This window comes from Triturus cristatus, chromosome 7 (genome assembly GCF_964204655.1).
Source record: "Triturus cristatus chromosome 7, aTriCri1.1, whole genome shotgun sequence".
Taxonomy (NCBI): Eukaryota; Metazoa; Chordata; class Amphibia; order Caudata; family Salamandridae; genus Triturus; species Triturus cristatus.
The window spans coordinates 937,219,565-937,243,046 of record NC_140590.1 but is presented as its reverse complement, the minus strand read 5'-3'; the positions used below and the strand labels follow the sequence as shown (position 1 = coordinate 937,243,046).

Here is a 23,482-nt window from a genome sequence, read left to right as displayed (position 1 = left end):
TTATGGTCGGTGATAAATCGCACTCTGTCTAATTGACATCTAACTGCTCATTAATCAACTTGGAAGCACTGGACGTAAGGGCAAGTAACCTCTCAGCAAACCAAATTCAAAACTACTCTTAAAGCAATCAAAACTAATATCTGTGGATCAAGATGTGCAGACACTGAAGGGGAAGACAAGTGGGATAGAAAGGGGTGAATATCCCAGAGGTTGCATGTCCTTGGTGAATGGGGAGAATCAGGGTGCTCAATTTCCGTATGGATGGGAAACCCCTTTACCTATTAAAACAGAGTTCATAGAGAGTTGTAGGACAAAATTGAGTGACTGTGACATACGTTGTTTTTGTAGTTCAAATGAGTTCATGAATTCAGTTATCTTAAATGTGTGCAGGATGATTTTTATTCTTTATAATTAAAAGAGGTTCCAAGAGGTGAATCGAAATGTGTTGAAACAGCCAATACGTGCTTCACCCAACCCGGCATGCAGGCCTCTGACTTTCTCAAGGCTGACATTGCAACCAACATACAGTAGTGAAGAAAACAGAAGATAAGATTAAAGACACCAATGTATCGTCAGTAATGTCAAGGACAGGACAGCCAAAGGAAAATTCAACTCAAGTAGGTAAAAGCATCAAAAGACTCCACCCAAAGGAAAGGAAGGAATGGCACAATATCAAAAGCAAAACAATGGTAGAGTAAGGTAAAATGTGGGGAGTAAGCAGATCAGATAATATTTTTTTATTCCAACCAGTACCCCCAGTTAGTCCAGTTCTAATGGTATGAAATAACAAAGTATATTATAGTTTTAGTAACAGGGTACAGGCAATGTTATTTGTCTATATACAAACAAGGCATTGTAAACGCAATCCAAATTTCACATATATGTATGTTCCATGAATTGCATGAAGGCATGAATAGTACAAGATAGCAACATTAATATAAGTGAAATAGAAAGTACCTTCACAATCCGACATCAAGCAGGAGTCTGGCATGTTTTGGGGTCAAGGTGAATTCGCACCAAGACTTAGATGAGATAAAAGTAATTTTTTTCAGGCTAGAAATTATGAAGATGGGTATCGCATGCCAGGAGTGTGAAAGTAAGGACGCATAATGCGGTGATAGGCCTAAAAGGTTAAGCAGACGCAACCATGTTAGGAAATGAGCCCAGCTGTATACAGAAAAGAGAATAGTGCAACTATATCCACTTAGAAAGTGCATAAACGATGAGTGGACCATATAAAATAATTAAAAAGGTATGGTACAGACTTAAACAGAACCAGTGGCACCAGAGCCATTATACCGCTGGGTAAATAGGTGGACAGTGAGACATGCATATGCGCAGTGGTCTCGGGTGCTTACTGGAGATTCAGCAATTTAACGAAGGAAGTCAAGAGAAGTATAAATATAATCTCAACAACCTGGAAAAAACAAGAGTAAAGTGACATATGAGACTAAAGTAAAAGAAAGGGCGGTGAGAGGATACTTAGTCATTGTTAGAGGTCAGATTCCTTGCGCAGTCGTTACTGGGGTTTCGACTGTGGCTTAGGGGGTTGGTTGCTTGCTTTGTGTTGACACACTTTTTACACAGTCCCTTGAGGAGGCGGAGTCTTCCTACCTTACCTCCTATATAAGCCCCGGTTAGCCACGAATCAGCTGCTTGGCTTTTGATTTCCTGAACCCATGCCCACGCCCCTTTTGTTTCCTGCCTGAGCGTTTGCTGTGATCGTTAGAGTTGGTACTACGGTAGTGTAGCAAGCGGTGTTCCTGATTGATTCCTCTGTGTTTGGTCCTGGGTATTGTCGCTGATATAAGGCTGGTGAGGCACTCCTCTTTGACAAGAGAGGTTTTGGAGTATTCTGTGGAGTATTACGTGATTTCTGAGTAGAAGACGCGGTGTGCCTTCTCCGGGCCACGCGTTTCTTTAGTGGTTACTACTACGCTGTACTTATCCCCTCAGCCCCGTGCAGCGTGATTCACGGCAATCAATCCTTGGCTATGATGTTAATAGCTTTAAGGTGCTAGGGCATTTCTTTAATTCCCGAGCGCTCGCATTCCTTTCGAGACTCCCTACACGGGTGCGTTACCTTGTATCTCTTTAGCGAGAGACATTGTTTCCTTTCACCCGTACTTTCCCCGTACAAATGAGTTGGTGCTGGCGCGAGTGCGCTTGTAGGCTCCCTGGGAGAATAGTCCGATACTAGAGCTCTCACGCCTTGTTGACACTCGTTAGGCGTCATCTCTAGTCACCAATCCCTTCCCACACCTCTGAGTGAAATATTAGCTTTACTCTCTGAAAGTTTGTTATAACAACCGAAGAGACCTACCGAGTGCTGACGCTTTGTTCATAAGCGTGATTCCTGCCTTCCTGCTGAGTCATTCAGATCCTCTTAATACGTTAGGAGATGTTCCGTGGGTAAGAGACCGTGTGAGGTGTGTCATACATAAAGTTAGCACTTGTAAATCTCTTATGTGTCTAGTACTAGGGGAGGGGGGCAAGGTTAATTAATGGTGTCTTCCTTGTTCTTTCTGTAGGTTGTCCCATTCTGTTCCTGTGGCCAGCAACGAACTGGGGGTTCCCTACCGCTGCCTTCACCTTACAGCCCCACATCTCCGTGGGCTCCACTGTGGGTTAGCATTCAGTTTGCACATTGCTCGCCCATAGTGGGGCTTTAGGAGTGTGGGGACTTCCTCGTCGCTCCCGTGGATTGAGCGAGCAGTTATCGTGGTGGATCGGCAACAGTCATGGTGATCTAATGTGGTCTGTAGCGGCAATGTGGTCCCAGGAGTAGTCCATATAGCAAGGCAGAAGACCTTACTGTTTATAGTAGAGGGTGCTTCTGGTAATTGTAATAGTGCATAGAAAGCACATCTAAGGACCAACTCGGTATGCAATGGCGGTCATGTTAGATATCTCAGGCAAGGCGGAAGGGCATGTTGGCATACCCTAGTTGGGATAGCCCAGCTGAGGGGGAAGACCTGCGGCAGCTAGGCAACCAAGCTATATGGCCTATGACCCAGGTGCACTCCAACGATATCTTTTCCAAACCATTGGGTAAGAAAATAAAAATCTGCTGATAAAAATAAGATTTGAAATGGTACCCCTAAAAGTTTATAGGTATGGTAGGAATGAGCATGATGACAATAGGCAATGCAGACTATGAGCCAGAGGAATAGAATCTTTGGTGTACATAGTCTGCCCTACAGAAGATTCTGACTGTGTCCCATACTCTGAGCACTAAATATCCAGACATGCGAAGAAGCTGTGCAATGCTGCCTGAAAGGTGAATCCACACATCTATCTGCACGCTTCCTGAAATTTCGTAAAGCTGCAACTTCATCATTGTAAACGACTGAGAAAAACCAGCTGAATTTAAAGATCCGACCAGGGAACTAGTAAAGTGCACCCCTATTGGATTGTGCCAAAGTAGCCCAGCAAGAACCATAGGACGCTCCCAGGACTTTAAATCTGCTGCACATGGCACTTTAAATTGGCGTCTAGGTGGAGGGTTTTAAATCCGTAAGATTGCTGGATCTTCGACACTCTAGATCAGATACATATGACACTTTAAATTGGCATCACGATCTGTTGCACATCACACTTTGAACTGGCCCCATTATGGGGAGATCTTGAAGTTGTATGAACTAGAGGACACTTACAGCACTTTCATTTAATTAATATTATTCTTGTGCATGTCGACATTAATGAAATCAAGAACTATTTTAATGTGTAACTGCATTAGCGTTCTTCAGTTTATGATTTAGGTATACAGAATGTGTATACTTTATTCTGAACCTCACTTAATAGTTAAATGTCTTTTGTTCTGAATCCATTATTATGACATTTTTAAGATGTTCTACTACAATCACAGTTTTTCACATACAAAATGTATGGAAAACTCATGATGTTTGTACTTTTAATAAAGGCTGTTGCCTTTAGTTCTAGAAAAGAGCATAGAAAAGATACATGCACATATCTCTGGATGCTCGAATAAGGGTTGGTTAATCAAAGGACAGTCTTTTACTTTTGACCATACTTCAAATGACCTAAACTGCTATACACCGTAGCAACACAAAACTATGCATTGTGAACTGTTTTAAGAATACAACAGCCATGCCTTCCTGATAAAGGCAGAGAATCAGGTAAAAAAAAAACAGAATGTCTGAAAGGCATCAACCATAAAAGAAGTCTTCATGCTAGGGGACGCTCATGTTGTTGAAACCCTTTGCTGAAAATTGGATAAAAATTCAATAACAGGGTAATTAATGAGGATGACCACCCCACATTAGTGGGGTCTGGATGAACAAGTCATGCATAATAATTAACCTTTACGTGTGGATTCGTTTATATTTATATGGTAAATATATCAAATTATTTCTGGGTATAAGTAATGAACTGTCCTACAATTACATTTTTTAGTAATGAGAATGTGAATGATTACTAGTTTATGAGATGAAGATCCAGGTGATAAAGTGATTAATAGTCATACAGATGATAGTTTATAGCCCAGCCCTGTAGGATTACTGGGTGCCCCTATAACACACATGATAATTCATTATTTAAGTGTCATCACTATCTGATATACACCTACCAATAGCCTGTATCAGTGTTACCAATGCCTGGATGTCCCAGCACATTTTAAAACTTATTCTGAGTAAAACTGAGTGTCTCTTACTTTATTTCTATGCTAACTCTGCGTTAATTCAGTCTCTTCTCTCTTACACTCTGGGTAGTACTTTTGTTTCTTCAATAGTGAAATCTATGGGGTTTATTACTCTTGACCCCTTACTTATTATTGTATTCTTACATCAGTACTTTGGGTTCTGCTTCCCAAATTTTGTTGTGCAAAGCTACATGCTCAACGGTTTCCTCTTTCAGGAGCTCTTCGCCCCTGGAAATCTCTACCCCCTATTTAGCTAAACTCTCAAAATATACTAATTTAAAAAAATAAACTTAGCTCTTCCTATTCTTTTAATTTTCTTTGCTTTCTTCCTCAAAGTTGTCTTTAATTATAATTTAGCCATGACGGTGTGTTCTTTGATGTTTCTGGTTATATTAATTTATTTCTGGATTCTATGCAGCTATTTCAATCAGATTGTTTTTAATTTCTGTTCTCCTATTTTTTCTATTTTTATTTATAACCTTTGTAATAACCTTATTCTACAGCACAGCACCACCATTTAAGGTTATGATTTTCACCTTGTATGATTTAAAATAAAAAACACACTGTATGGTAGTAGAATAAACCTCACTTTTTCCTGAAAGGACTTTTTGTAATTTTTAAGACTGCAATCAAATTAGAGTTAAACATAGGTATGGAAATGCCAGATGCCAGTGGCTAGTTTGCATTCATATTTGCCAAACAAAAGGTGCACTTTCAGAAATGAGATAGTGCTACTGTTATTTACTTTTGGGAGTTAATTGGTAGTAACAATACTGAATTTGGTTAACCAAAAAACATCAAAGTATAAGTAAAAACACATTAATACATATTAATATGAAAACAGATTGGTAGTTATATCTTTCTAGATTAAAAACATGTAATTGTTAAATAACTATGTATTAAATAATGTAGTACTACAAATGTGTTTTCAAAATTAGACATACTCATCCAGTCATGTGAGAATACACCTTACGTTTGGCTACCAGCTTCTGTTCATGCACGTAAGGGAAAAAGTAACAAAATCAGACAAACTGATAAAGTAACTCTCTTGTTTTGTGGGAATACATTTGTAAGTGTTAAGTGAAATGATACAAATAACTGTGCTCACCTTATGTTGCAAATGCCATAAATACCAGTTAATTCACAGAAATATTGATTTCAGGTGCTTTTTCTTGGTATAACAATTCGGACTAAAAATAAAAAGCATACAACAATGTCAGCAGGACAAAAATATTTGAATTATGCCACATATATTTTTCCATTTTTTGCTTTAGTTACTAAAGGTATTTAGAAAATATATTTTCCACAACTTGAAACAGTGGGCTGATTTTGAGATGACAAGGTGTTCTTGTGAAAGTATTCTGTGCAGCCATCACAGTTATTGGGATGTTGGATAATCCACTGTTGCTCTGGACTGTAGCCTGGTAGCATTCTTAAAGTACAGTTACATGTTATTTATTTCCCTTTCTGTTTGTAAATACTTCTCTTAGATTTAGAGTCCTAAATATGTGGATATCGTCTTAAGTACTTCTGGGTGGTACTAAACTATATCTAACAGATTTATTTCCACTATTTAAAGAGAAGGTTACTTTATGTGAAATTGCACACGGTCAGCTTTCAAATCTCAGCCCCAGAATCAGCTGCTGTGTACAGTGGTTTACAGTGCCACTGATAATGAACATAGAATGATGAAAAAAAATCAAGATTGCAGGTAATTTCCACCAGTAGTGCTATTGCCTTTTTACAGTATTAACTTCAGATTTAACTGGGTGGAGATAAATCTGAGGGCCTAGATATTGCTGCACAGTGGAAGGTAGAAGATAACATAGCTGAATCGTTCTTTCGTATGCAAGAGAAGTGGAACACAATGTAAACAATGTAGTTTCTACATCGCTCATACTTTGTTATTGACCATCAATATTGCAGGATCTGGCTTTACTCAATACACTACGGGAGTGAGAATTTGCTAGGTCTGCGATTCGAATATCCTTATTAGGGTTGGACTCTGAAAGTCTCTATGATTCTTTTAATGCTTACTTTGTTATTTAAATTTCATAAAAACAATTGTTCAGGCAATTTAAAAAAATCAAGTCAGTGTAATTGAAGAGCGCTGATAAGAAGGGCTCAATTTAAAAAGTACTGTTTCAAAATGTGCAAAGATTTCTCCCATTGATCTCCTGCTAAATTTGAAGTACATTTCTGACCTTGTAGGGAGTCACAAACATCCTTATGAATAGCCCTAGGAATTTACGACTACTGTTAATTCCAGCATCACTTCAAGGACTTGATTCTCAAAGGCCAGATGTAAATTTGCACACACAGGGTCGCACTCTTGTATGAATGCAGTTTTACTACTTGCAGACCTGCAACAGTTGCAAGTTTCCCGGTGTTCCTATGACAAACATTTCTGAATCCCACTTCTCATATTACATACATACATAAGTATATTCTCACCTAAGAAGAACTATTGCACAAGGGCAAATGAACCTGCTACATTTCACATGTGTTCACAAATGGGAAAACTTGTTTCCCATACAGAACACCCTTTACCTGGACATAAATCATTTTGTGGGCTTCTTCTCTTTCCACCATGAAAGGAAGTTTACCCCTACTCCTTGCAGGAGTAAGTCTCATTTTCTTCCATGGTGGGAACTTGTTGGAAAATGGCTTCTGAATACACACAAATGTATCTGCTGTTTCCATGTTGGTAATGGCCATGTAAAATGCTTTTGAATTCCCACACATTTACAAATGTGTGCCTTACATTTGTATTTTGCGCCACATGGCACCCATGCTTTCCCACCCCAATACTAAAAACACAACAGCGGGAAACCTAGATTACTGGCAGATTTTACAGATTTGTAAGTGTAATGTGATGTTCTAGAAGTTTTAATCAGGATGTGGAGATTTTTTTTTAACAGTGTTTATTGGCATTTGAATCTCTGCACAGAAGCTTAGGTAGAACATTACAAGCATTTCCAAGCATTATATGCATTTGAATCAAATATGACTAGTAGTCAAAAGAGTATCATTCTGTAACAGTTCAGCTAAAACATTAATTCAACCATGGGCATATATCCATAGGTTGTCCAGTGCATAAACTCCGACCATGGTTGTAAGGCCAATAGTGTCTGTTGTCAGACCCACCATGTCCCTGGGCAGTGAGCTACAGGCCTTTCTTTCCTCTCTCTACCACCCCACAAAAGCTGCCTGGACAGTTTCCCAGTCATCTGCGAGAGGTCAGCATTTCAGACCTCATCTTTCCTCGTCCCCCAGGGCTTATTCCTCTGCTAGCACCCAAAGCTCGACCTCCCTCTTTCACCTACAATGGAAGGACCCTTTGGGTGATTGCCAGTGCAAGATTGCAAGAGTCCGCCTAGAACTATGGCTAATCCCAACAATATAGCCCCTGCTACCTTTGCTTTCAAGGTAGAGGACAGTCCCAGAAAGCACACTTCCAGCTTTAGGAGTTCTCACCGGGTCTGTCGTCACCCCCTGCCAGAAACAGGTCATCTTGGGACAGGACCAAGTCCTATGTATAAAGTCAGTAGCCAGTTTGTTGCATCTAGTACAGTTGTTATATGCTGTTCCCTGCATTGTGTTAAGTCTGTATGTGGTACGGTAGGTCATATGTAGATAGTTAAACTGTGTATAGTGAAATCTACAGGATGTGGAGTTAATGCTATTTTTAGTGGACAAACGTTTGAGAGTCAGGATTTTTGTTTATGTGTTTATCGGATGTATAACAGCTTGGACTGCAGGGACAGAAACTGCTATAGGAAACGAGTGGTAGGCTAAAAAGAAGACATGAGAGAGCAGAATAAAAAGAACAGATGGGGATTAGGTTTCTTTTGTTTGAGCAATGGAATGCAACTACAGAATGGAACAAGCATTGGCATAGCAAATAGGCCTCGCCTTTGGGACCCTATAAGTGTTTAGCAATGCAACAGTTGGTGTTGTTGCACTAAGGATATTGTGCTGCATACCTAAATACTTATAAGGTCCCAAAAGCGAGACCTTTGGCTATGCCAGTGTTTGTTTTAAACTGCCAATCTATCACTTTCATGTGTGCTGCATAAAGCAGCACACATGAAAGTGAGAAAATTGCATTTAGGATAGTTTATGTGCAGGAAGGGACACCTTCCTATGCATAAACAATCCTCCCCTGCACACAGACACCCCTGCTCTCTGGTTCAAGGGTGCCTGTGTTGGCGCTAAGTTGTTAAAGTTGGTGCAGCCTTGCCTTTCCGTAGTGGCGGAGATAGCCGTTAAGCCAAGAAGGCTAATGCCTCTCTCCGCCACTGCCTTGTGAATAACTCCCTAGGTATCCAACTCTCAATCCCTCAAGTTACCTGTACCTAGAATAATAGTCTACTCGGGTTGAGGAACTAACAGCTCATTTGCAGGGCCACTCAGGATGTGGGCAACAGTGGGACTGCTTTGGATATGTATACACTGTAATTCTTTTTTATGCATGTTTTGTAAACCACAACTTTCGAACAATTTTTAAAATGTGGCATCGCCTCTCCCGATCACCTGCCCCACAACACCTTAAAATATGATCCCTTCAAATGAATAGACAATGGTTGTCTCTAATTGATATATCTTTCTCAACAATGCAGACTACATCACAAGAACTTCTTCTTCAGAGTCTTTTGTGTTATACTGACTTGACCTTACAGTGAAATGCTTATTACTAAAAGCTACTCAATTGCTACTAAAGAATATCACTAAAATGTTTATTAATTTGTTTACTAAAATATTTCGAACATGCTTTCAAAAGGTCATTCGGATCAATGACTAGCTTGCGATAAACAACAGTCGTTTGACAGGATGCTAGTTTGTAGCTCTACAATGTAGCAATGTGGACAACTTAAGTAGTAACCAAAACCGTGCTGGAAAAGTAGCAGAAGGCCTGTGTGAGAGCAGTTAAGGACTTCAACACCTGCCATGCTGGCTGCTACCTTAAGAGCCTTAGCTGTGCATGCTCCAACAAGCTGGAACAAGGTGAGCCTCCGTTTCATGATCATACTTTTGTCAGTAGGTGCAGACAGGTCTGCCAACCTTTGAATATTCTTAACTGGGACGAGAAAGAACCACTGGTCAGGCTTCAAGGCATCTTTATAGACACTGGTTGTGCACATCCATCCACCACTGATTCCACATTGCTATGCACTAATATTGTTCTCCGTTCAGCAGACAAAACTCTCTCCCGAGGGGAGCTGTTAAACCTCGGTCACCTAACTGAACACTGGAAAGAGAAGTATTTTGCGGAGCATCACCTTCGTGTATCTAGTGCCTCGAGATTCCAACTACGCACAGTCTGGAGCTAGTACTCCATTATCTCTGAATTTCCACATAGACCCCAATAGATTACTAGTTAAGCATTCTTTGCCCGAGTACCCAGGGCCCATAATTGACTGTGCCAAAGTCTACATCTTCGTCTGGTGGAAGACGCACATTCACAGTTTTTTTCTTACTGGCCAGGGATTGATATATAGGGCAGGCACAATGGCCGTCCTACAGTTAAAGACATGGGTGCTGGCAGCAGCGGTCCGTGGAGGGAGTTCCGTGGGGCGGAAAGGCGGGGCGGGGGAGGGGCAGGGTGGGGGCTACTAAACACCGGAACATGGATAATTGGAGGTAAGTAAACAATTAAATAAATAAAACTAATTTCGTAGCACGCGCTGCACCACATTTTGTGATGCAGGGCACGCTACGAATTAGTTTTATTTATTTCATGGTTTACTTACCTCCAATTATCCATATTCCGGTGTTTAGTACCCCCCACTCTGCCCCTCCCCCGCCCCACCCCGCCTTTCAGCCCCACGGAACTCCCTCCACGGACCGCTGCTGGGTGCTGGACTAGCAAAATAGCCATAATAATGTACACTCAAAACTTCTCCAAGCTATCAAAAGTAACAGCCTCCCAGAAGGATGATGAACTGGGCATCATTTACACACAGGACTTCATCGATACTTAAACTGCTATTTGGGTGTGTGGGGGGCGTGGGAGGGGGAGGGCAAGTAACTAAAATGCAGCAAGCACTGGCCTGCATGTTTGCTATACAGCACAGACGATAAATGTGGATTATAAGGGTAGTGGGAATTTAGAGACAGGTTATTTTTCGGGTACAGAGAACTTCCACTCATGTCCATGAGAAATATGCCTGTCGGGATAATCACATCTTAGGGCTGGGAGGTGATAAACTAATGACACACTTTGTTCTGCCAAGTTTCCAGGCGTATCTTGCACCCTAGAAGTGATGGCTCAGTCGCGAATGTTGGATCGAGCTCTACAGGACTTTGGGGTGACTTTCAAGCAGTGCTACAAAGCGTACAGGGCAAAAGAGCTCCAAAAGTTACAGGACTCTCAAACGTGGCCCTACAGGTCACATAGAGGAATGGATGTGTGTTAAAGAATGTTTTTAGCGCTACAAACCAAAATGTGGCCAAAGGCTTTCAGGCTTAAATGCTCTAGAGTTTCTTACAGCAGTTAGGGACCAGTGGACAGGGGGGAAGATAGTCCACTGAGGCCTGGAAGTAGTAACCAAAACTGCAACTGAGCAACCATGTTCCACAACGAAAGGCCCCACTGCCACTGCATGTAGTGATGCAAACATGGGGGCATATCATCAAGGCCAGGCGATAATTATCGCTCTGCGCTCTTAGCGCGAGGATAATTATCGCCGGCCAACGCTGAATTTTATCGCGGAGAAAGCGTTCTAACAGCAACGCTTATCTCCAAAGCAATAAAATTCAACGCGCAAGCTGCCAACTGTGCGATTATCGCTGGAAATCCAGCGATAATCGCACAACGTTTGGCGAAAGCTTGATGATAGGGCAAGGCAGACTTAGCCATGATAGCCACCTTCAATAGGATATCATGGCTAAGTCTGTTGAAAAAGAGGCGCAAGGAAAGTAGCGATAACCGAGGTTATCGCTACTTTTCTTGTCGCTGCGCAGGTTAGCGTGTGGCATCTCATTGGAGATGCAAAGATGGGTGTTGGGGGAAAGGGCGACAAGGCAAGGATTCACGCGATAGCGTGACCTTGCTGATAAGGCGATAAAAGTATCGCTGCTTTCCGTCCGAAAACGGATGCTAAAGCAGCGATAATTTAAGCGCCTGGCTTTGATGATATGCCCCCTAGTTAGTTCTTTATCCTCTTAACTGTTGCAACCAAGCATAACCAAGGCCACTGGAATTATGTGATGTGCTGCCACGGCGATTTGCGCATAATTATAAATTTGCCGCATTTGCCACATAATCCATCATCTGTCACAATCTGCAGATTTTAACCAAAAAAATGGCTCAAACGGTTTCAAAGATACTAAAAATGTATTGAACTGCATTGTCGCGCAGTTGAAGGCTCTTTCCAAAGGTCGACTAGTTCCATTTGTGTTGCTTGTTGCTATATTTCGGTTTTGAGCTGATACTAATGAGGTGCAACCAATGCCCAGACAATATCAACAAGTTTTAAAATGACCTAATAATGAAGTAATACTATCACAAAATGTGTCACATTATGCCACATAATTTGCTTTTCGTGTCGCATAATTTACTCACCCATGCCACGTAATTTGGCCCTCCCTTGCCGCATAATTGCAGTGGCGCAGGCAATAACAAATGTAAATGAAACCGGGATCCACAGTCACGTTCGCAGGAGCTGTCTGGGCGCTGCAGCTTCGAGTGTAATTACAATCCACGCTTACGGCCTGCGAGCCCCGACACTTGGGGCTGGGGCTGAGAGACGGCTCATCTGGGAGTCTGAATGTATAGATAATATGGATCGCTGCCCGCGGGTCCTACACAAGGAAGCAGCCGCAGGGGAGGAAAGAAATGCTTCAAATACCGATGCTTTCCTACACATAGAAATGCAAGACAAAGCCTGGCTGGATAGTTACCAACGCATGTCAAATGTTGATAACCTTTGACCCACTCGCAGGTATAACTGGGAACACGAGTAACTGCTGCTCCTGGAGTTAATCCTCCGTCTTTAGAGGCTGCCCATCACCTACTACGGCTGTGGGACTTCAAACAATTCTCACTATGAAGCACAAATATTGTGTGTGCAAATACTGGTGGGCAGAAAAAAAAAGGAAATTACATTTCTTTGTCATCTACTTGTGTTATTGGGGAACAAATTAACAGCGCAAATTTAAATCTGCTGCCACTTTTTGTGCAAAATGTATTAATGGTAAAACATGCCTGATTCATCTGCAGAGTTTTAATATATTTGTGACTAAATGAAACAATATTTGCTTTTGATTGCACCTCCAGGTCTGATGAAAGTTCTTGCTCACCTACAGAGACGTCTTGCATTTATTTTTCTGGTAGTTTGCGTTTTACAAAGAACAAAATGTATGTCAACTTCGAGGGAAAATATCTAATAACAAATATCTAAAAACAAGCACAGGCAAAGCCAATAGGTCTGGCGTTGTCTGTTTTAGCATGGCTTTTGTAAAACTTTTTTTTTTTTAAATACAGTTAAAAAATATTGCTTAAGGCAAAAATAAGCTTTTTGTCACAAAAAGTACACACTGCCATAGTAGCCTCTGGCTGGCATTAAGGGAACTACTTGGTGTGCAAATGTCCTTTTGAAAGAGTAGAAGCCATCACTCACACTGAAGTTAGCAATGGCTGAAGAATCCATATGCTATAACGAGCAGAGAAAATAGACAAATGACAAAACCAAACCAACTAATAAAGGCAGAGGGCTCGCTCAAAGCCTCTAGATGCAAGTACCTTCTATATATCACTTTAGTAAAAACAAAAGGTGTTGGCTGACGCCAGACCCAATATGCTGTTCACTGCAACAAACTTCAACTCGCAGATGATAGTTTTACACCGAGACCCCAAAAAGTCCTAAGAGGCTAAGAATTACAAGAATATACAAGTACTATATAAAACGTGCAATGTAATGATTTTTAAGCATGTGGAATTGATGTAAATTAGGGCAGGCTATGAGGCAGGATGTAATCGGGCCTCTGTTCAGTCAACATCAAACGTAAACAAAAAGACAGCTCAGCCAAAACCAGTTGGGCCCTAAACACATCATCCACACTGAACTGGGGGGGCGGGGGGGGGGGTGGGGGGGGTGGGCCTGCGCGATTCACTTTCGGGAGCGATAATTGCTACCATATGGCGCCGCGCGCTCCCGCAAGTGAATCTCCAGACGTGCACGCATTGCCATTGAAGGCAATGGAACGCGTGCACCTTTTTGGCTGAAAAGCCGAAGCGATCGCTAAAGGTCTTTTTGCCTACGCAACGCATGCGCGCTGCGTAGGCGAGACCTAGAAACAAGCAGCTGTCAATTTAAGAGAAGTGGGAAAGCATATGATTTTATATGTAAGGAGAGTACAGGGTTTGTGGTAGTGGTCCGTGTTTACAAATGGTTAACAAGGAAGTCCAGTGTAGTCAGAACCTGGAATAGTATTAAAATATTATTTTGTAATTTTTGTTTAATGGGTATTAAATGCTCTAACCAGAAGTCAGAGCAGGAAAGGACACAGAGACCAGCAACACTCAAAGGGGGCTAGCCAAATTACAGGTGGTGCAAAATGCGGCTGCACGGCTTATTTTGAGTCTCCCTAGAAGAGCTTCCACAAGGAAAGCACTGAAAGATTTGCATTGGTTGCCGGTGGAGGAAAGGGTCCTTTTTAAGTCAATGATTATGTGCTACTGCCATAAAATACTTGCTAAAAAAGGACCACGCTACCTGCATCCTCTAATCTCTCAATATATCCCAGGCCGCAATCTGCGATCAACAGGAAGGTTGCTAGTGAAGGTTCCTTGAGCTCGGAGTGCAAGAATGGGGCCAAGGTCCTTCAGTTATATTGCGGCAAAATATTGGAACGGGCTCCCGGAAACTATTAGGATGGAATCATGCGAAGGTAAATTTAGGAAGAAGCTAAAAACATGGTTATTTTCCTCTGCGTACTAAAGTAAAGGAGAGCCACAGGAATGTATTAGTTGGTAAATTTGTTGTGAGGTGCCTAGAGTCGTCTCCAATTAGCGAGTCTGCTTCAGCGCGGGGACACGCCGGTGGGCGTAACCATGCGCTTTAGAAATGTTACAATAAATAATAAACAATACGCTTTTTTTGCATATATTCAGCAATATGTTCTTCAAATTTGACCACCCTCTGTGGCAGCATTAGCCACTACCTAGTTACCCAGCAAAATATGTGTGATGTATTCAAACAGTCCAGATGAAATCATACCACAACAGAGGGAGTATGGAAAAAGGTGGTCTGGGAATCGATCATGATAGTGTCACCATAGTCAGAAGATCCATTCAATTACATGACACCATCCCATGGGGTAATAGTGCTACTGAATCCAGAACCAAGCCAAACAATGTACCATTTTGTATGAAGACAACAAGGAAAGATAGAGGTCTCTCCTTTCAGTCGCTGTGTGAAGGTTGATCAGGGAGGAACAGTAACCCCCTGTCCATGTGCAACAGCTGTGCGTTCATGGTTGCGCCGATGGTCATATGGTTTCAGAAGATGGACGGATACACTGTGAGAAAAATTCCCTTAAAATATTTCAAACCAGGATATCAATAACTAATCATAATTTTTGTACTACAAATTCTACCTTTAATACCCTCCCAATTTTACTGTTGCCAGTGATTACAGACACATTCCTTCACATTTCATGGTACGGTTACAGACAAGGCTGGAGCCCTTGCTTTTCCTTCTATGGAGCATGATGCTGCTTTGCTGATGAGGGGATTCGTGAAAAACATGAAATTCAACTATTTCAAAAGACTCTAGCAGATGCTGTACTTGAAATAGATGGAACACCTGTGGTCTCCGAAGATGTTCAGTGGGTAAGTGAACCTTTACTGATGGCCATGGAGAATGGCTTATAGAATCCTTAACTCTGGATGTAATTTAAGCGCCTATGTTCCCATTGTATTAGGAACCACGTGGGTGAGATTGCACAATCCAGAGACCAGCTGGCAAGACAAATATATCATCCTGAGTTTGGAATACTACAACCAGAGATGATGGCTAAGGCCTGACCTGTTTCACTCTGCATGAACAGTAAGAAGATCTACATACACTTCGTCTATATCAAGACATCAGAGATGTGTTCGGCAAGAAGGGAGCTGGCACTTTACCCCCTCATTGGGTGAATGCCTGTTGTATTGACCTGCAACCTGGGGTTCAGATTCCACATGGGTGAATATGTACCATGTATAGACCATAGGGAGTTGAATGTGATTACCATCTTCAATAAATATCCCATCCCCCTCATCTCTGTATTTCTAGACCAAGTAAAAACAGCCAAAGCCTTCTCTAAAATAAATCTCAAAGGAGCTTACAATTTAGTCCATATCCGAGAAGGATAGGAGTGGAAGACAGCATTCAATACTAAATATAGCCATTACCAGCATTTAGTGGTGCAGCTTAGCCTCTGTGGCACCCCTGTTGCCATCCAGCATTTCGCACATGATATATTTATAGAGACATCCTTTAAACATTTGTGGTAATTTATCTTGATGATATCCGTTTTTTTCTTAGACTTTACAAGAACATCAAAAACATATTTGAGAAATGCTAAAAAAACTAAGACAGAATTACTTTAGAGTGTAGTAGTGGAAGAAAGAGGCTTGAGGTAGGATTAAGATTAGGATGCCTTGGTTTTCAGAAATATCAGCATTTAAGCTGTGGATTCCTAAGAAAAAGTTTGGGCCCATACACTTATTGTTTTACAAATTAAGCAGTCGCAGAGAAATATAAAAGTTACAAAGTCGACAGGAGAAATATCATTACAACATATATCCATAATTTGCAAACATAATACTTACATCTTCAATATCCATTGAATCTGGTTCATGCTTCATGGGCTGATCCTCTTCTTCCTTTTTCTCCTTTTCAGGCATGAGATCGTCCAGCCAGCTCAGGTCATGGAGAGAGAAAATGCATTCTATTGCTTTCCGTATTCCAACTAAAGCCAGCAACTGTTGGCACAAGAACAACAAATCAGCATATTAGGATGGATATTGAGCAAATTAATGTAATTATTTCAATTTTTTGTAATATTCCCTAATAGGCAAACATTTATAAAGCCTAGATTCCCAACACATGGCTTAAAGAGGCCTCCTAGATATAAGAGGAGCATGTGAATAGAAATCATTTAAATACAAAGCAGCGACAATTGACTTGACCAGATTCTAGAATCTCTACAGTACACAAAAGGTGATGGATACGATGCTTGAATCCATCTCAGCCTCAGGTAAACAGTTGGGCTGCATTCCAGTTAATCGTTATCTTGCACACCATGCCACCTCAGTTTGGACTCATCCATATGCAAATGAGTCTTGACCCAGCTCCAAAGGAAACAGTTTAGCTTGAACAGCCAGGCCAGGTCCCCCTTTAAATAAAATACAAGCAATTTAGCAACAATTCCACCCAAGTTAAGACTCACCAGCTAGGTATAGCTTGGTTCCAGTGACTCAGTGTACATGGGGCCCATGTCTGAGCATACTTGTCCCATTTAGGGTGACACATTGAAGTATACAACAAAGTGATGGATAGAATACATGAACTAATCTCAGCCATTGGTAAATACTGCATCCCAGTTCATCATATTATTTTGCACACCATGCCACCTCAGTTTGACCCTGCCATATGCAAATCAGTCTTGACCCTGCTCCAATGGGAACAGTCCAGCCCGAACCAAGTCTTTCCCGAAACGGAATACAAGCAACCTATGATCGATTTTACCCTTGTTAGGACTCATCTGCCAGGTATAGTTTGGTTCCAGTGAATCAGTGTGCATGGGACTCACGTCTGGGCATACATGTCCCACTAAGGGCGACACATTAAAGTACACAACAACGTGATAGATGGAATGCTTGAATGAATCTCAGCCACTGGTAAGTACTCGGGCCACATCCCAGTCCATTGTTATTTTGCACATCATGCCACCTCAGTTTGGACCCAGCCATATGTAAGTCAGTCTGGATACAGATTTTGTGAATTTTGATTCCAGTTCTGGGAAATGTTTTTGGAACACTTGTACTGTTGAAAATGTGGTGCCTCTTTTGTATTTTGCTATTGAGAATTTACCCCACTGGGAAGGGAGAGAGTTGTTGAGTTTTATTAATTTTTTAGATTCTGTAACTGCTAGTGCAAAAAAGAAACCAGGTGTGAAACAATTCTTCGCAGTCCCTTATCCTCTACGTGCTATAAATAGAGAAATAAACAAAGTGGTAAGGGGACAATTTTTATCCTTTACCCAAGAAGCTAAGTCTAAATTGTTTATCTTAAAGAGAAGAAGAGTTAGACTTAAGGCCCGTTTAAAACGTTTTAAGGAAGATGCCCTCTGGATTCAACTGAGGGAAGCTTCGTATAATGGCCAACCCAAGACTTTCTGGTCCTTAATTGGCAAAGGTTGTGGTACCAGAGCCAGTCCTACGCCTATTGCCATTGAGGAACAGGTGTGGGTTCATTATATCGAGAAGTTGTACAGTAACAATAATTCTCAAGTTTTTAATGCTGAATCGGAAAATGTCTCACATATACTTGACTGTCCAACGGAAAGGGAAATTGAGTATGCAATTAAAAATATGCGTTCCTCTGGTGCGATGGGTCCTGATAAAATCCCTATTTCAGTATTAAAACACCAGAGTGAACTTTGGAGTAAAATACTCTTTCCAGTGTTTAAATTTTGTTTTTCTAGTGGAAAAGTCCCCCCCTCCTGGAAAGGAAGTATTATTGTCCCTTTATATAAGAAAGGGCCAAGAGATCTACCGCAAAATTACCGACAAATCGCCTTGCTTGATGCCATTGGTAAGGTTTTCGCAAAATGTGTGCTTATCCTAATGAATCAATGGGTATCTGAACATGAAATTCTTCCCATGGAGCAAACAGGTTTCAGACAAAATCATGGAACTTTAGATAACCTGACTGCATTGCAAGTTATTACTGAAAAATATGTGAAAATCCGTGGTGGTCAGGTATATGGCGCCTTTATTGACTTCTCCACCGCTTTTGATAAAGTAGATAGAATTTTGCTGTGGAGAAAGTTATTTAACTTAGGTATGCCCCCATCCCTGATCAAGTTAATTCGTGCCCTTTACTCTGACACCTGGTGCAGAGTTCTACTTGGAGGTGAACGTGGTGTATCTAAATTAATTCCCACTTCCAACGGGTTGAAGCAAGGTTGCCTTTTGGCTCCATTGTTATTTTCTTTATATACAGTTGATTTACCCGTCACACTTTCTGCTTGCGCCGGTATTGCCCCTTCCTTGGGTGGTGTTCCAATTGCATGCCTTATGTATGCAGACGACATCTTGATTTTGGATCTCACCCCAAGGGGCCTGAACAATCGGCTGCAAGCACTCTTTGAATTTGCGGAAAGTCATTTCTTATCAATAAATACGGCAAAAAGCAAGGTGATTTGCTTTTCCGGTAGAAAGAAGCCTAAATGCCTTAATTATCCATGGGTTGTGGGGGGGAAAAAACTGGAATGTGTGAAATTTTACACCTTCCTAGGTAAAATTGTCACTTCTAATTTAAGTGACAAATTACACATTGATAATAACTCCCGGAAGGCTATTTCTCAGGGAAAGAGTTTAATTTCCCTGTATAAAGCCACAGGTAGAAGGCATTTTTCTATTCTTTTAGATGTTTTCAGAGCGAAAGTTCCGGCCTCCCTGTTGTACGGAATTGAGTTAATTGATGTAAAAAAGTGGAATTTTTTAAACTCTGCGGAAGGGAAAATTTTACGCAGTTTAATGTCTGTAGGTACAGCAAATTCGACTGCTTCCTTGAGACAGGAATTGGGTTTACGTAGCAGTTGGGTTCAAGGTCTGGCAAGTATAATACGTTGGGTAGTAGCTTTATCTAAAGGTGAACCTAATACCCTAAGAGATCTTATAAAAAATGAATTATTAGGATCTTTTAATGATTTCTCCCTGATTGTAAAAAACTTCAGATTTGCCGTGCTGCAATTAAAATTGGATGAGGGGACTTTATTTTTATTATCCTCTCATCAATTAAAAACTGTTCTGAAATCAGCCTCTTGGGAATTGGGGTTTCGTCAGGATAGAGACTTCTGTTTAGCGAAAAAAGGTGGTTCACCTGTTATTGATTCTTATACCCTGCGAAAAGCTCAATTGTATATGTCTTGGAACATCTCTCATGGCGTAAGACGCCTTGTGTACTTAGTAAGACATAATTTGCTTCCCCTGAAAGCTCTACATGCCAGCTGGTATGGTCATTCGGCATGCTGTGATCTCTGTCAATTGTATGATCAGGACTTAGATCATGTCATGTTTGTTTGTCCTGCACTGATGTCTTGCAGGCGTAGATGGTTGAGACCAATTTGCTTACAACTCAACATATTATCTGCCTCTTCATTTAAGGCAGCCTTGATTAATCCACCTAATGAAATGTTTGTTTTTAAACTGTACAACTTTTTAAAATGTTTTTTGGACCTGTATTAAGCTTGAGTAATTGTGATGGATTATTATATTATGTATTTTTTGGTTTTGTATGTATATGTTGTTTTATGTGGACCTCATAAAGAGTTCCTTATCATAACAAAATAAACTTGAAACTTGATGTAAGTCAGTCTTGACCCCCACTTAAATGGGAACAGTCGAGTCAGAACTGCCAGGCCGGCTATAAACCGGAACACAAGCAACTTAGAACCGCTTTCACCAAAGTTAGCTCTTATCAGCCAAGTATATCTTGGTTCTAGTGACAGAGAGTGCACATGACCCACATCTGGGCATACCCGAACTGCGAAAAATGCACTGATAGAGTGATCTGTTCACAAATCATCCAGTCAGTAAGGAGGCCTGTGCATTACTGGAGAGAGGAGACATGACATGGTAAAGCTACAGTGATGGTCGCTAAATCAATATGGACAAGTCAGGCACCTGTAAGTTGTGCTTTATTAATAATCATCTGAAGACAGAAGGTCTGTCCGTAGGTTTCCAAGATGGACATTCTAAGGGGGAAATCATTCTCAGAATTGCATTGAGTGGGGATTGTTTGTTTTCAATAATTGTAAAGTGGAAACACACACACAATAGAACTCCACAATGAACCTTTGTGTGGCTGCTCAGTGCACCTTTCCCGCCATAAAGGTGTTGTTAGTGCATTAAGGTTTCAGGCAAGTGCAGCGTTGTGTCACAAGGATGTGCAGAGATTGCTCCACATCTCCAATAGCCCCCCTTTTGTGCAAAAGCAGATATATGAGTATTCATGTAGTGCATTTTTGGATGCACATCCTCTTCTAACCACACTTTACCCCAGGATGTAGCGTGCTGCACGCCCGAAAATACACTTAGGAGCAACATGGCGGGTTATGGTGTGCTTAATAAATACGACAATACAATACGTAGCATTTACATTTTGTACGTGATTCTACTGCGCTTTTTTCTGTTTCTGCAAGAGGAACGTATTTTTGTATATAGATACTTATTGGTGTTGTGAAGTAGTGAAATCGGGCATATTTGTAGATGGTTAGCAGGTAGGTACTGAAATTTGTCAGTGCCAGTAAGGACAGAGGGTGGTGCAAGAATTAGTGGCCACTTGAGAAATATTTTGCGCCCTGGTACATATTTTTGTTTTCAAACTAAGCATTGCTAATGCCGTGGATAATGCTCTATCATAATGCAGCCTTACATAATACAGTAGATGCGTAGATAGCAATATAGCAACCCCAATAGTGAGTTTCCGTGCAAAGTATACTGTGGCCAGGGAAGGCACTGTTTACTTGGCATTTATGGATCTCTCAGCAGCATTCGACTGCGTAAACAGAAGAAAGCTGTGGGAGATCCTGGATGTTTTGGGCGTTGATCCAGGTCTGATCCATATTTTACGAACACTTCATCTAAACACCACGGCACGGGTCAGATTTAGTGAGAAGGGGGAAGTCACAGAGGACTTTAGGTGTCGTGGAGGGGTGAGACAAGGATGCATTCTTGCCCCTTTTTTGTTTACGCTCTATATCAATGGGCTTGACAAGGCGCTTGGAGATCTGGAGGCCGATTGTCCCTGCATTGGGAGGAGAAGCATTCCAGTCCTCCTTTATGCAGATGACGCGGTACTCCTGGCGCGTACAGGAAGGAGCTTGCAGACCCTCATTAGCGGTTTCGTACGCTTTATGGCAGATTTAGACTTAGTTCCCAACCTTTCAAAGTCTTATGTCATGGAAGCAGGCAAAACGCCTCTAAAGAACTGTGCTTTCTCCATAGGCACCCACAAACTGGAGAAGGTAATTTTTTTTAACTATTTGGGAATTATGTTTGATAAAGACCTCACCTTCAAACCCCTTGTAAGGCACAAATGCAGTCAATACCCGAGAGCTGTAGGGTCAATTATAAACTATGCAAGCAGACTTGGCCGTTGGTCGCCTAATGAAATAGTAAAGCTATATAGGTCGGTTTGCTGCGCTAAGACACCGTATGGGAGTGAGGTGTGGGGCTTTATAGACGGGCAAAAAATCCAAATGGAAGAAAATAAGTTCTTAAGGAGACTCCTGCAAGTGCCCCAATGTATCCCCTCCTATATTGTTCATGAGGAACTGGGCATCCCCCACCTCAGTGATAGGGTACAGCTCAACCCGATAATCTGTTGGGTCACAATTTGGACAAATCCTGAGGCACTGCTAAGCAGACAAATTTTGAAGGATTGCATGAGGGGGGAAAAGGGGTTGCAAATACCCTGGCTTAAATACGTTAGGGACGCACTAGACATATTGGGCCATGTACATTTTTTCAATAATCCATCCATATTGGCTAAAAGGGACCTGGGTCTTATAAAGGCAGATTTCCTGCGATATACAGTCAGGGCCAGAGAGGACAGAGAAGGGCAGAAAAGTAGTGTTAGCGATTATCAGCTCACAAAAACCTCTGTGGGGATGGAATTCTACCTGTCTAACATATATAATAGACAGGATAGATTCCTGATGACTAGATTTAGGTTAAACCTCTTGCACCACATCCTGTCAGTCCCTGCTGGATTTGTAAGCGATGTTAGGACAAAAGGGTGCTGCGGCTGCGATCTAAGATCTCCGCAAGACACCCTACATTTCGTCCTACTCTGCCCCTTTTATGCATTCCCAAGGTCCCGGTTCTTAAAGACTGTCCTAAGACGAGCCAAAATCAGACAGGCCAAAGTGGCCCTTCTGTTTCTTAAACTGTCCACCGACCCTTTTGTTTTATTTAGCACTGTGCACTTTCTGAGACTGGCAGTCAAATTAAGAATTACTAGAGGAGAGGTCCATTGAAGTAGGTAGTGGATAATTGTGTAGGACCTATTGGCTGCTTACAGACACATTCTATATTTTTTATCGTATGATTCTCACACATAAAGGTTTACAGTAATTGATTGTCCCGTTTTTATCCCATTAACCTGTTTGTATAAAGGGGTTTTAATTTTACTGATTTTATATGTTATGGTATAATTGACTCAAACTTTTTCATTGATTGTATGATTGTTTTATGACGTGCATCTTTTATGGATATCCTTATATCCGAATAAAGATTATTGAAATGAAATGAGTTTCCGTGTGCGAGAAAGTATTCCGGGGGCATCAAGTCTCCCCACTAGCAAGCCACCAGGGCATTTTCCAGACTGCATTTGTAAAGTGCACGAGCAATATGAAATACTGTACTCACTAACACTGGGGTGACCACCTATCTATCCCAAAGCCATTCCCACCACTGTACCCATCCCCAGTGGCGTAGCAAGAGGGGGGGCAGCGGTCCACCCCGGGCAGCACGAGTTTTGGGGGCCGGCAGCACCTCCCTTACATCAGTTTGCCGCTGGGGTGGAAAACGCAGGAAAT

At 41.5% G+C, this 23,482-nt stretch overlaps 1 protein-coding gene across 1 annotated transcript in view; it reads right to left on the bottom strand.

The window, feature by feature from the left end:
• Nucleotides 1-23,482, bottom strand: part of LOC146810881 (electrogenic sodium bicarbonate cotransporter 1-like) — a 358,834-nt gene that overhangs the window by 8,134 nt on the left and 327,218 nt on the right. Inside the window, exons 20-21 of the mRNA XM_085617923.1 lie at nt 16,482-16,634; nt 5,769-5,850 (exon numbers count right to left, since the gene is read on the bottom strand). Coding sequence (XP_085474049.1) covers nt 5,797-5,850; nt 16,482-16,634 — 207 coding nt within the window. The 3' untranslated portion in view covers nt 5,769-5,796. The remainder of the gene's footprint in view (nt 1-5,768; nt 5,851-16,481; nt 16,635-23,482) is intronic.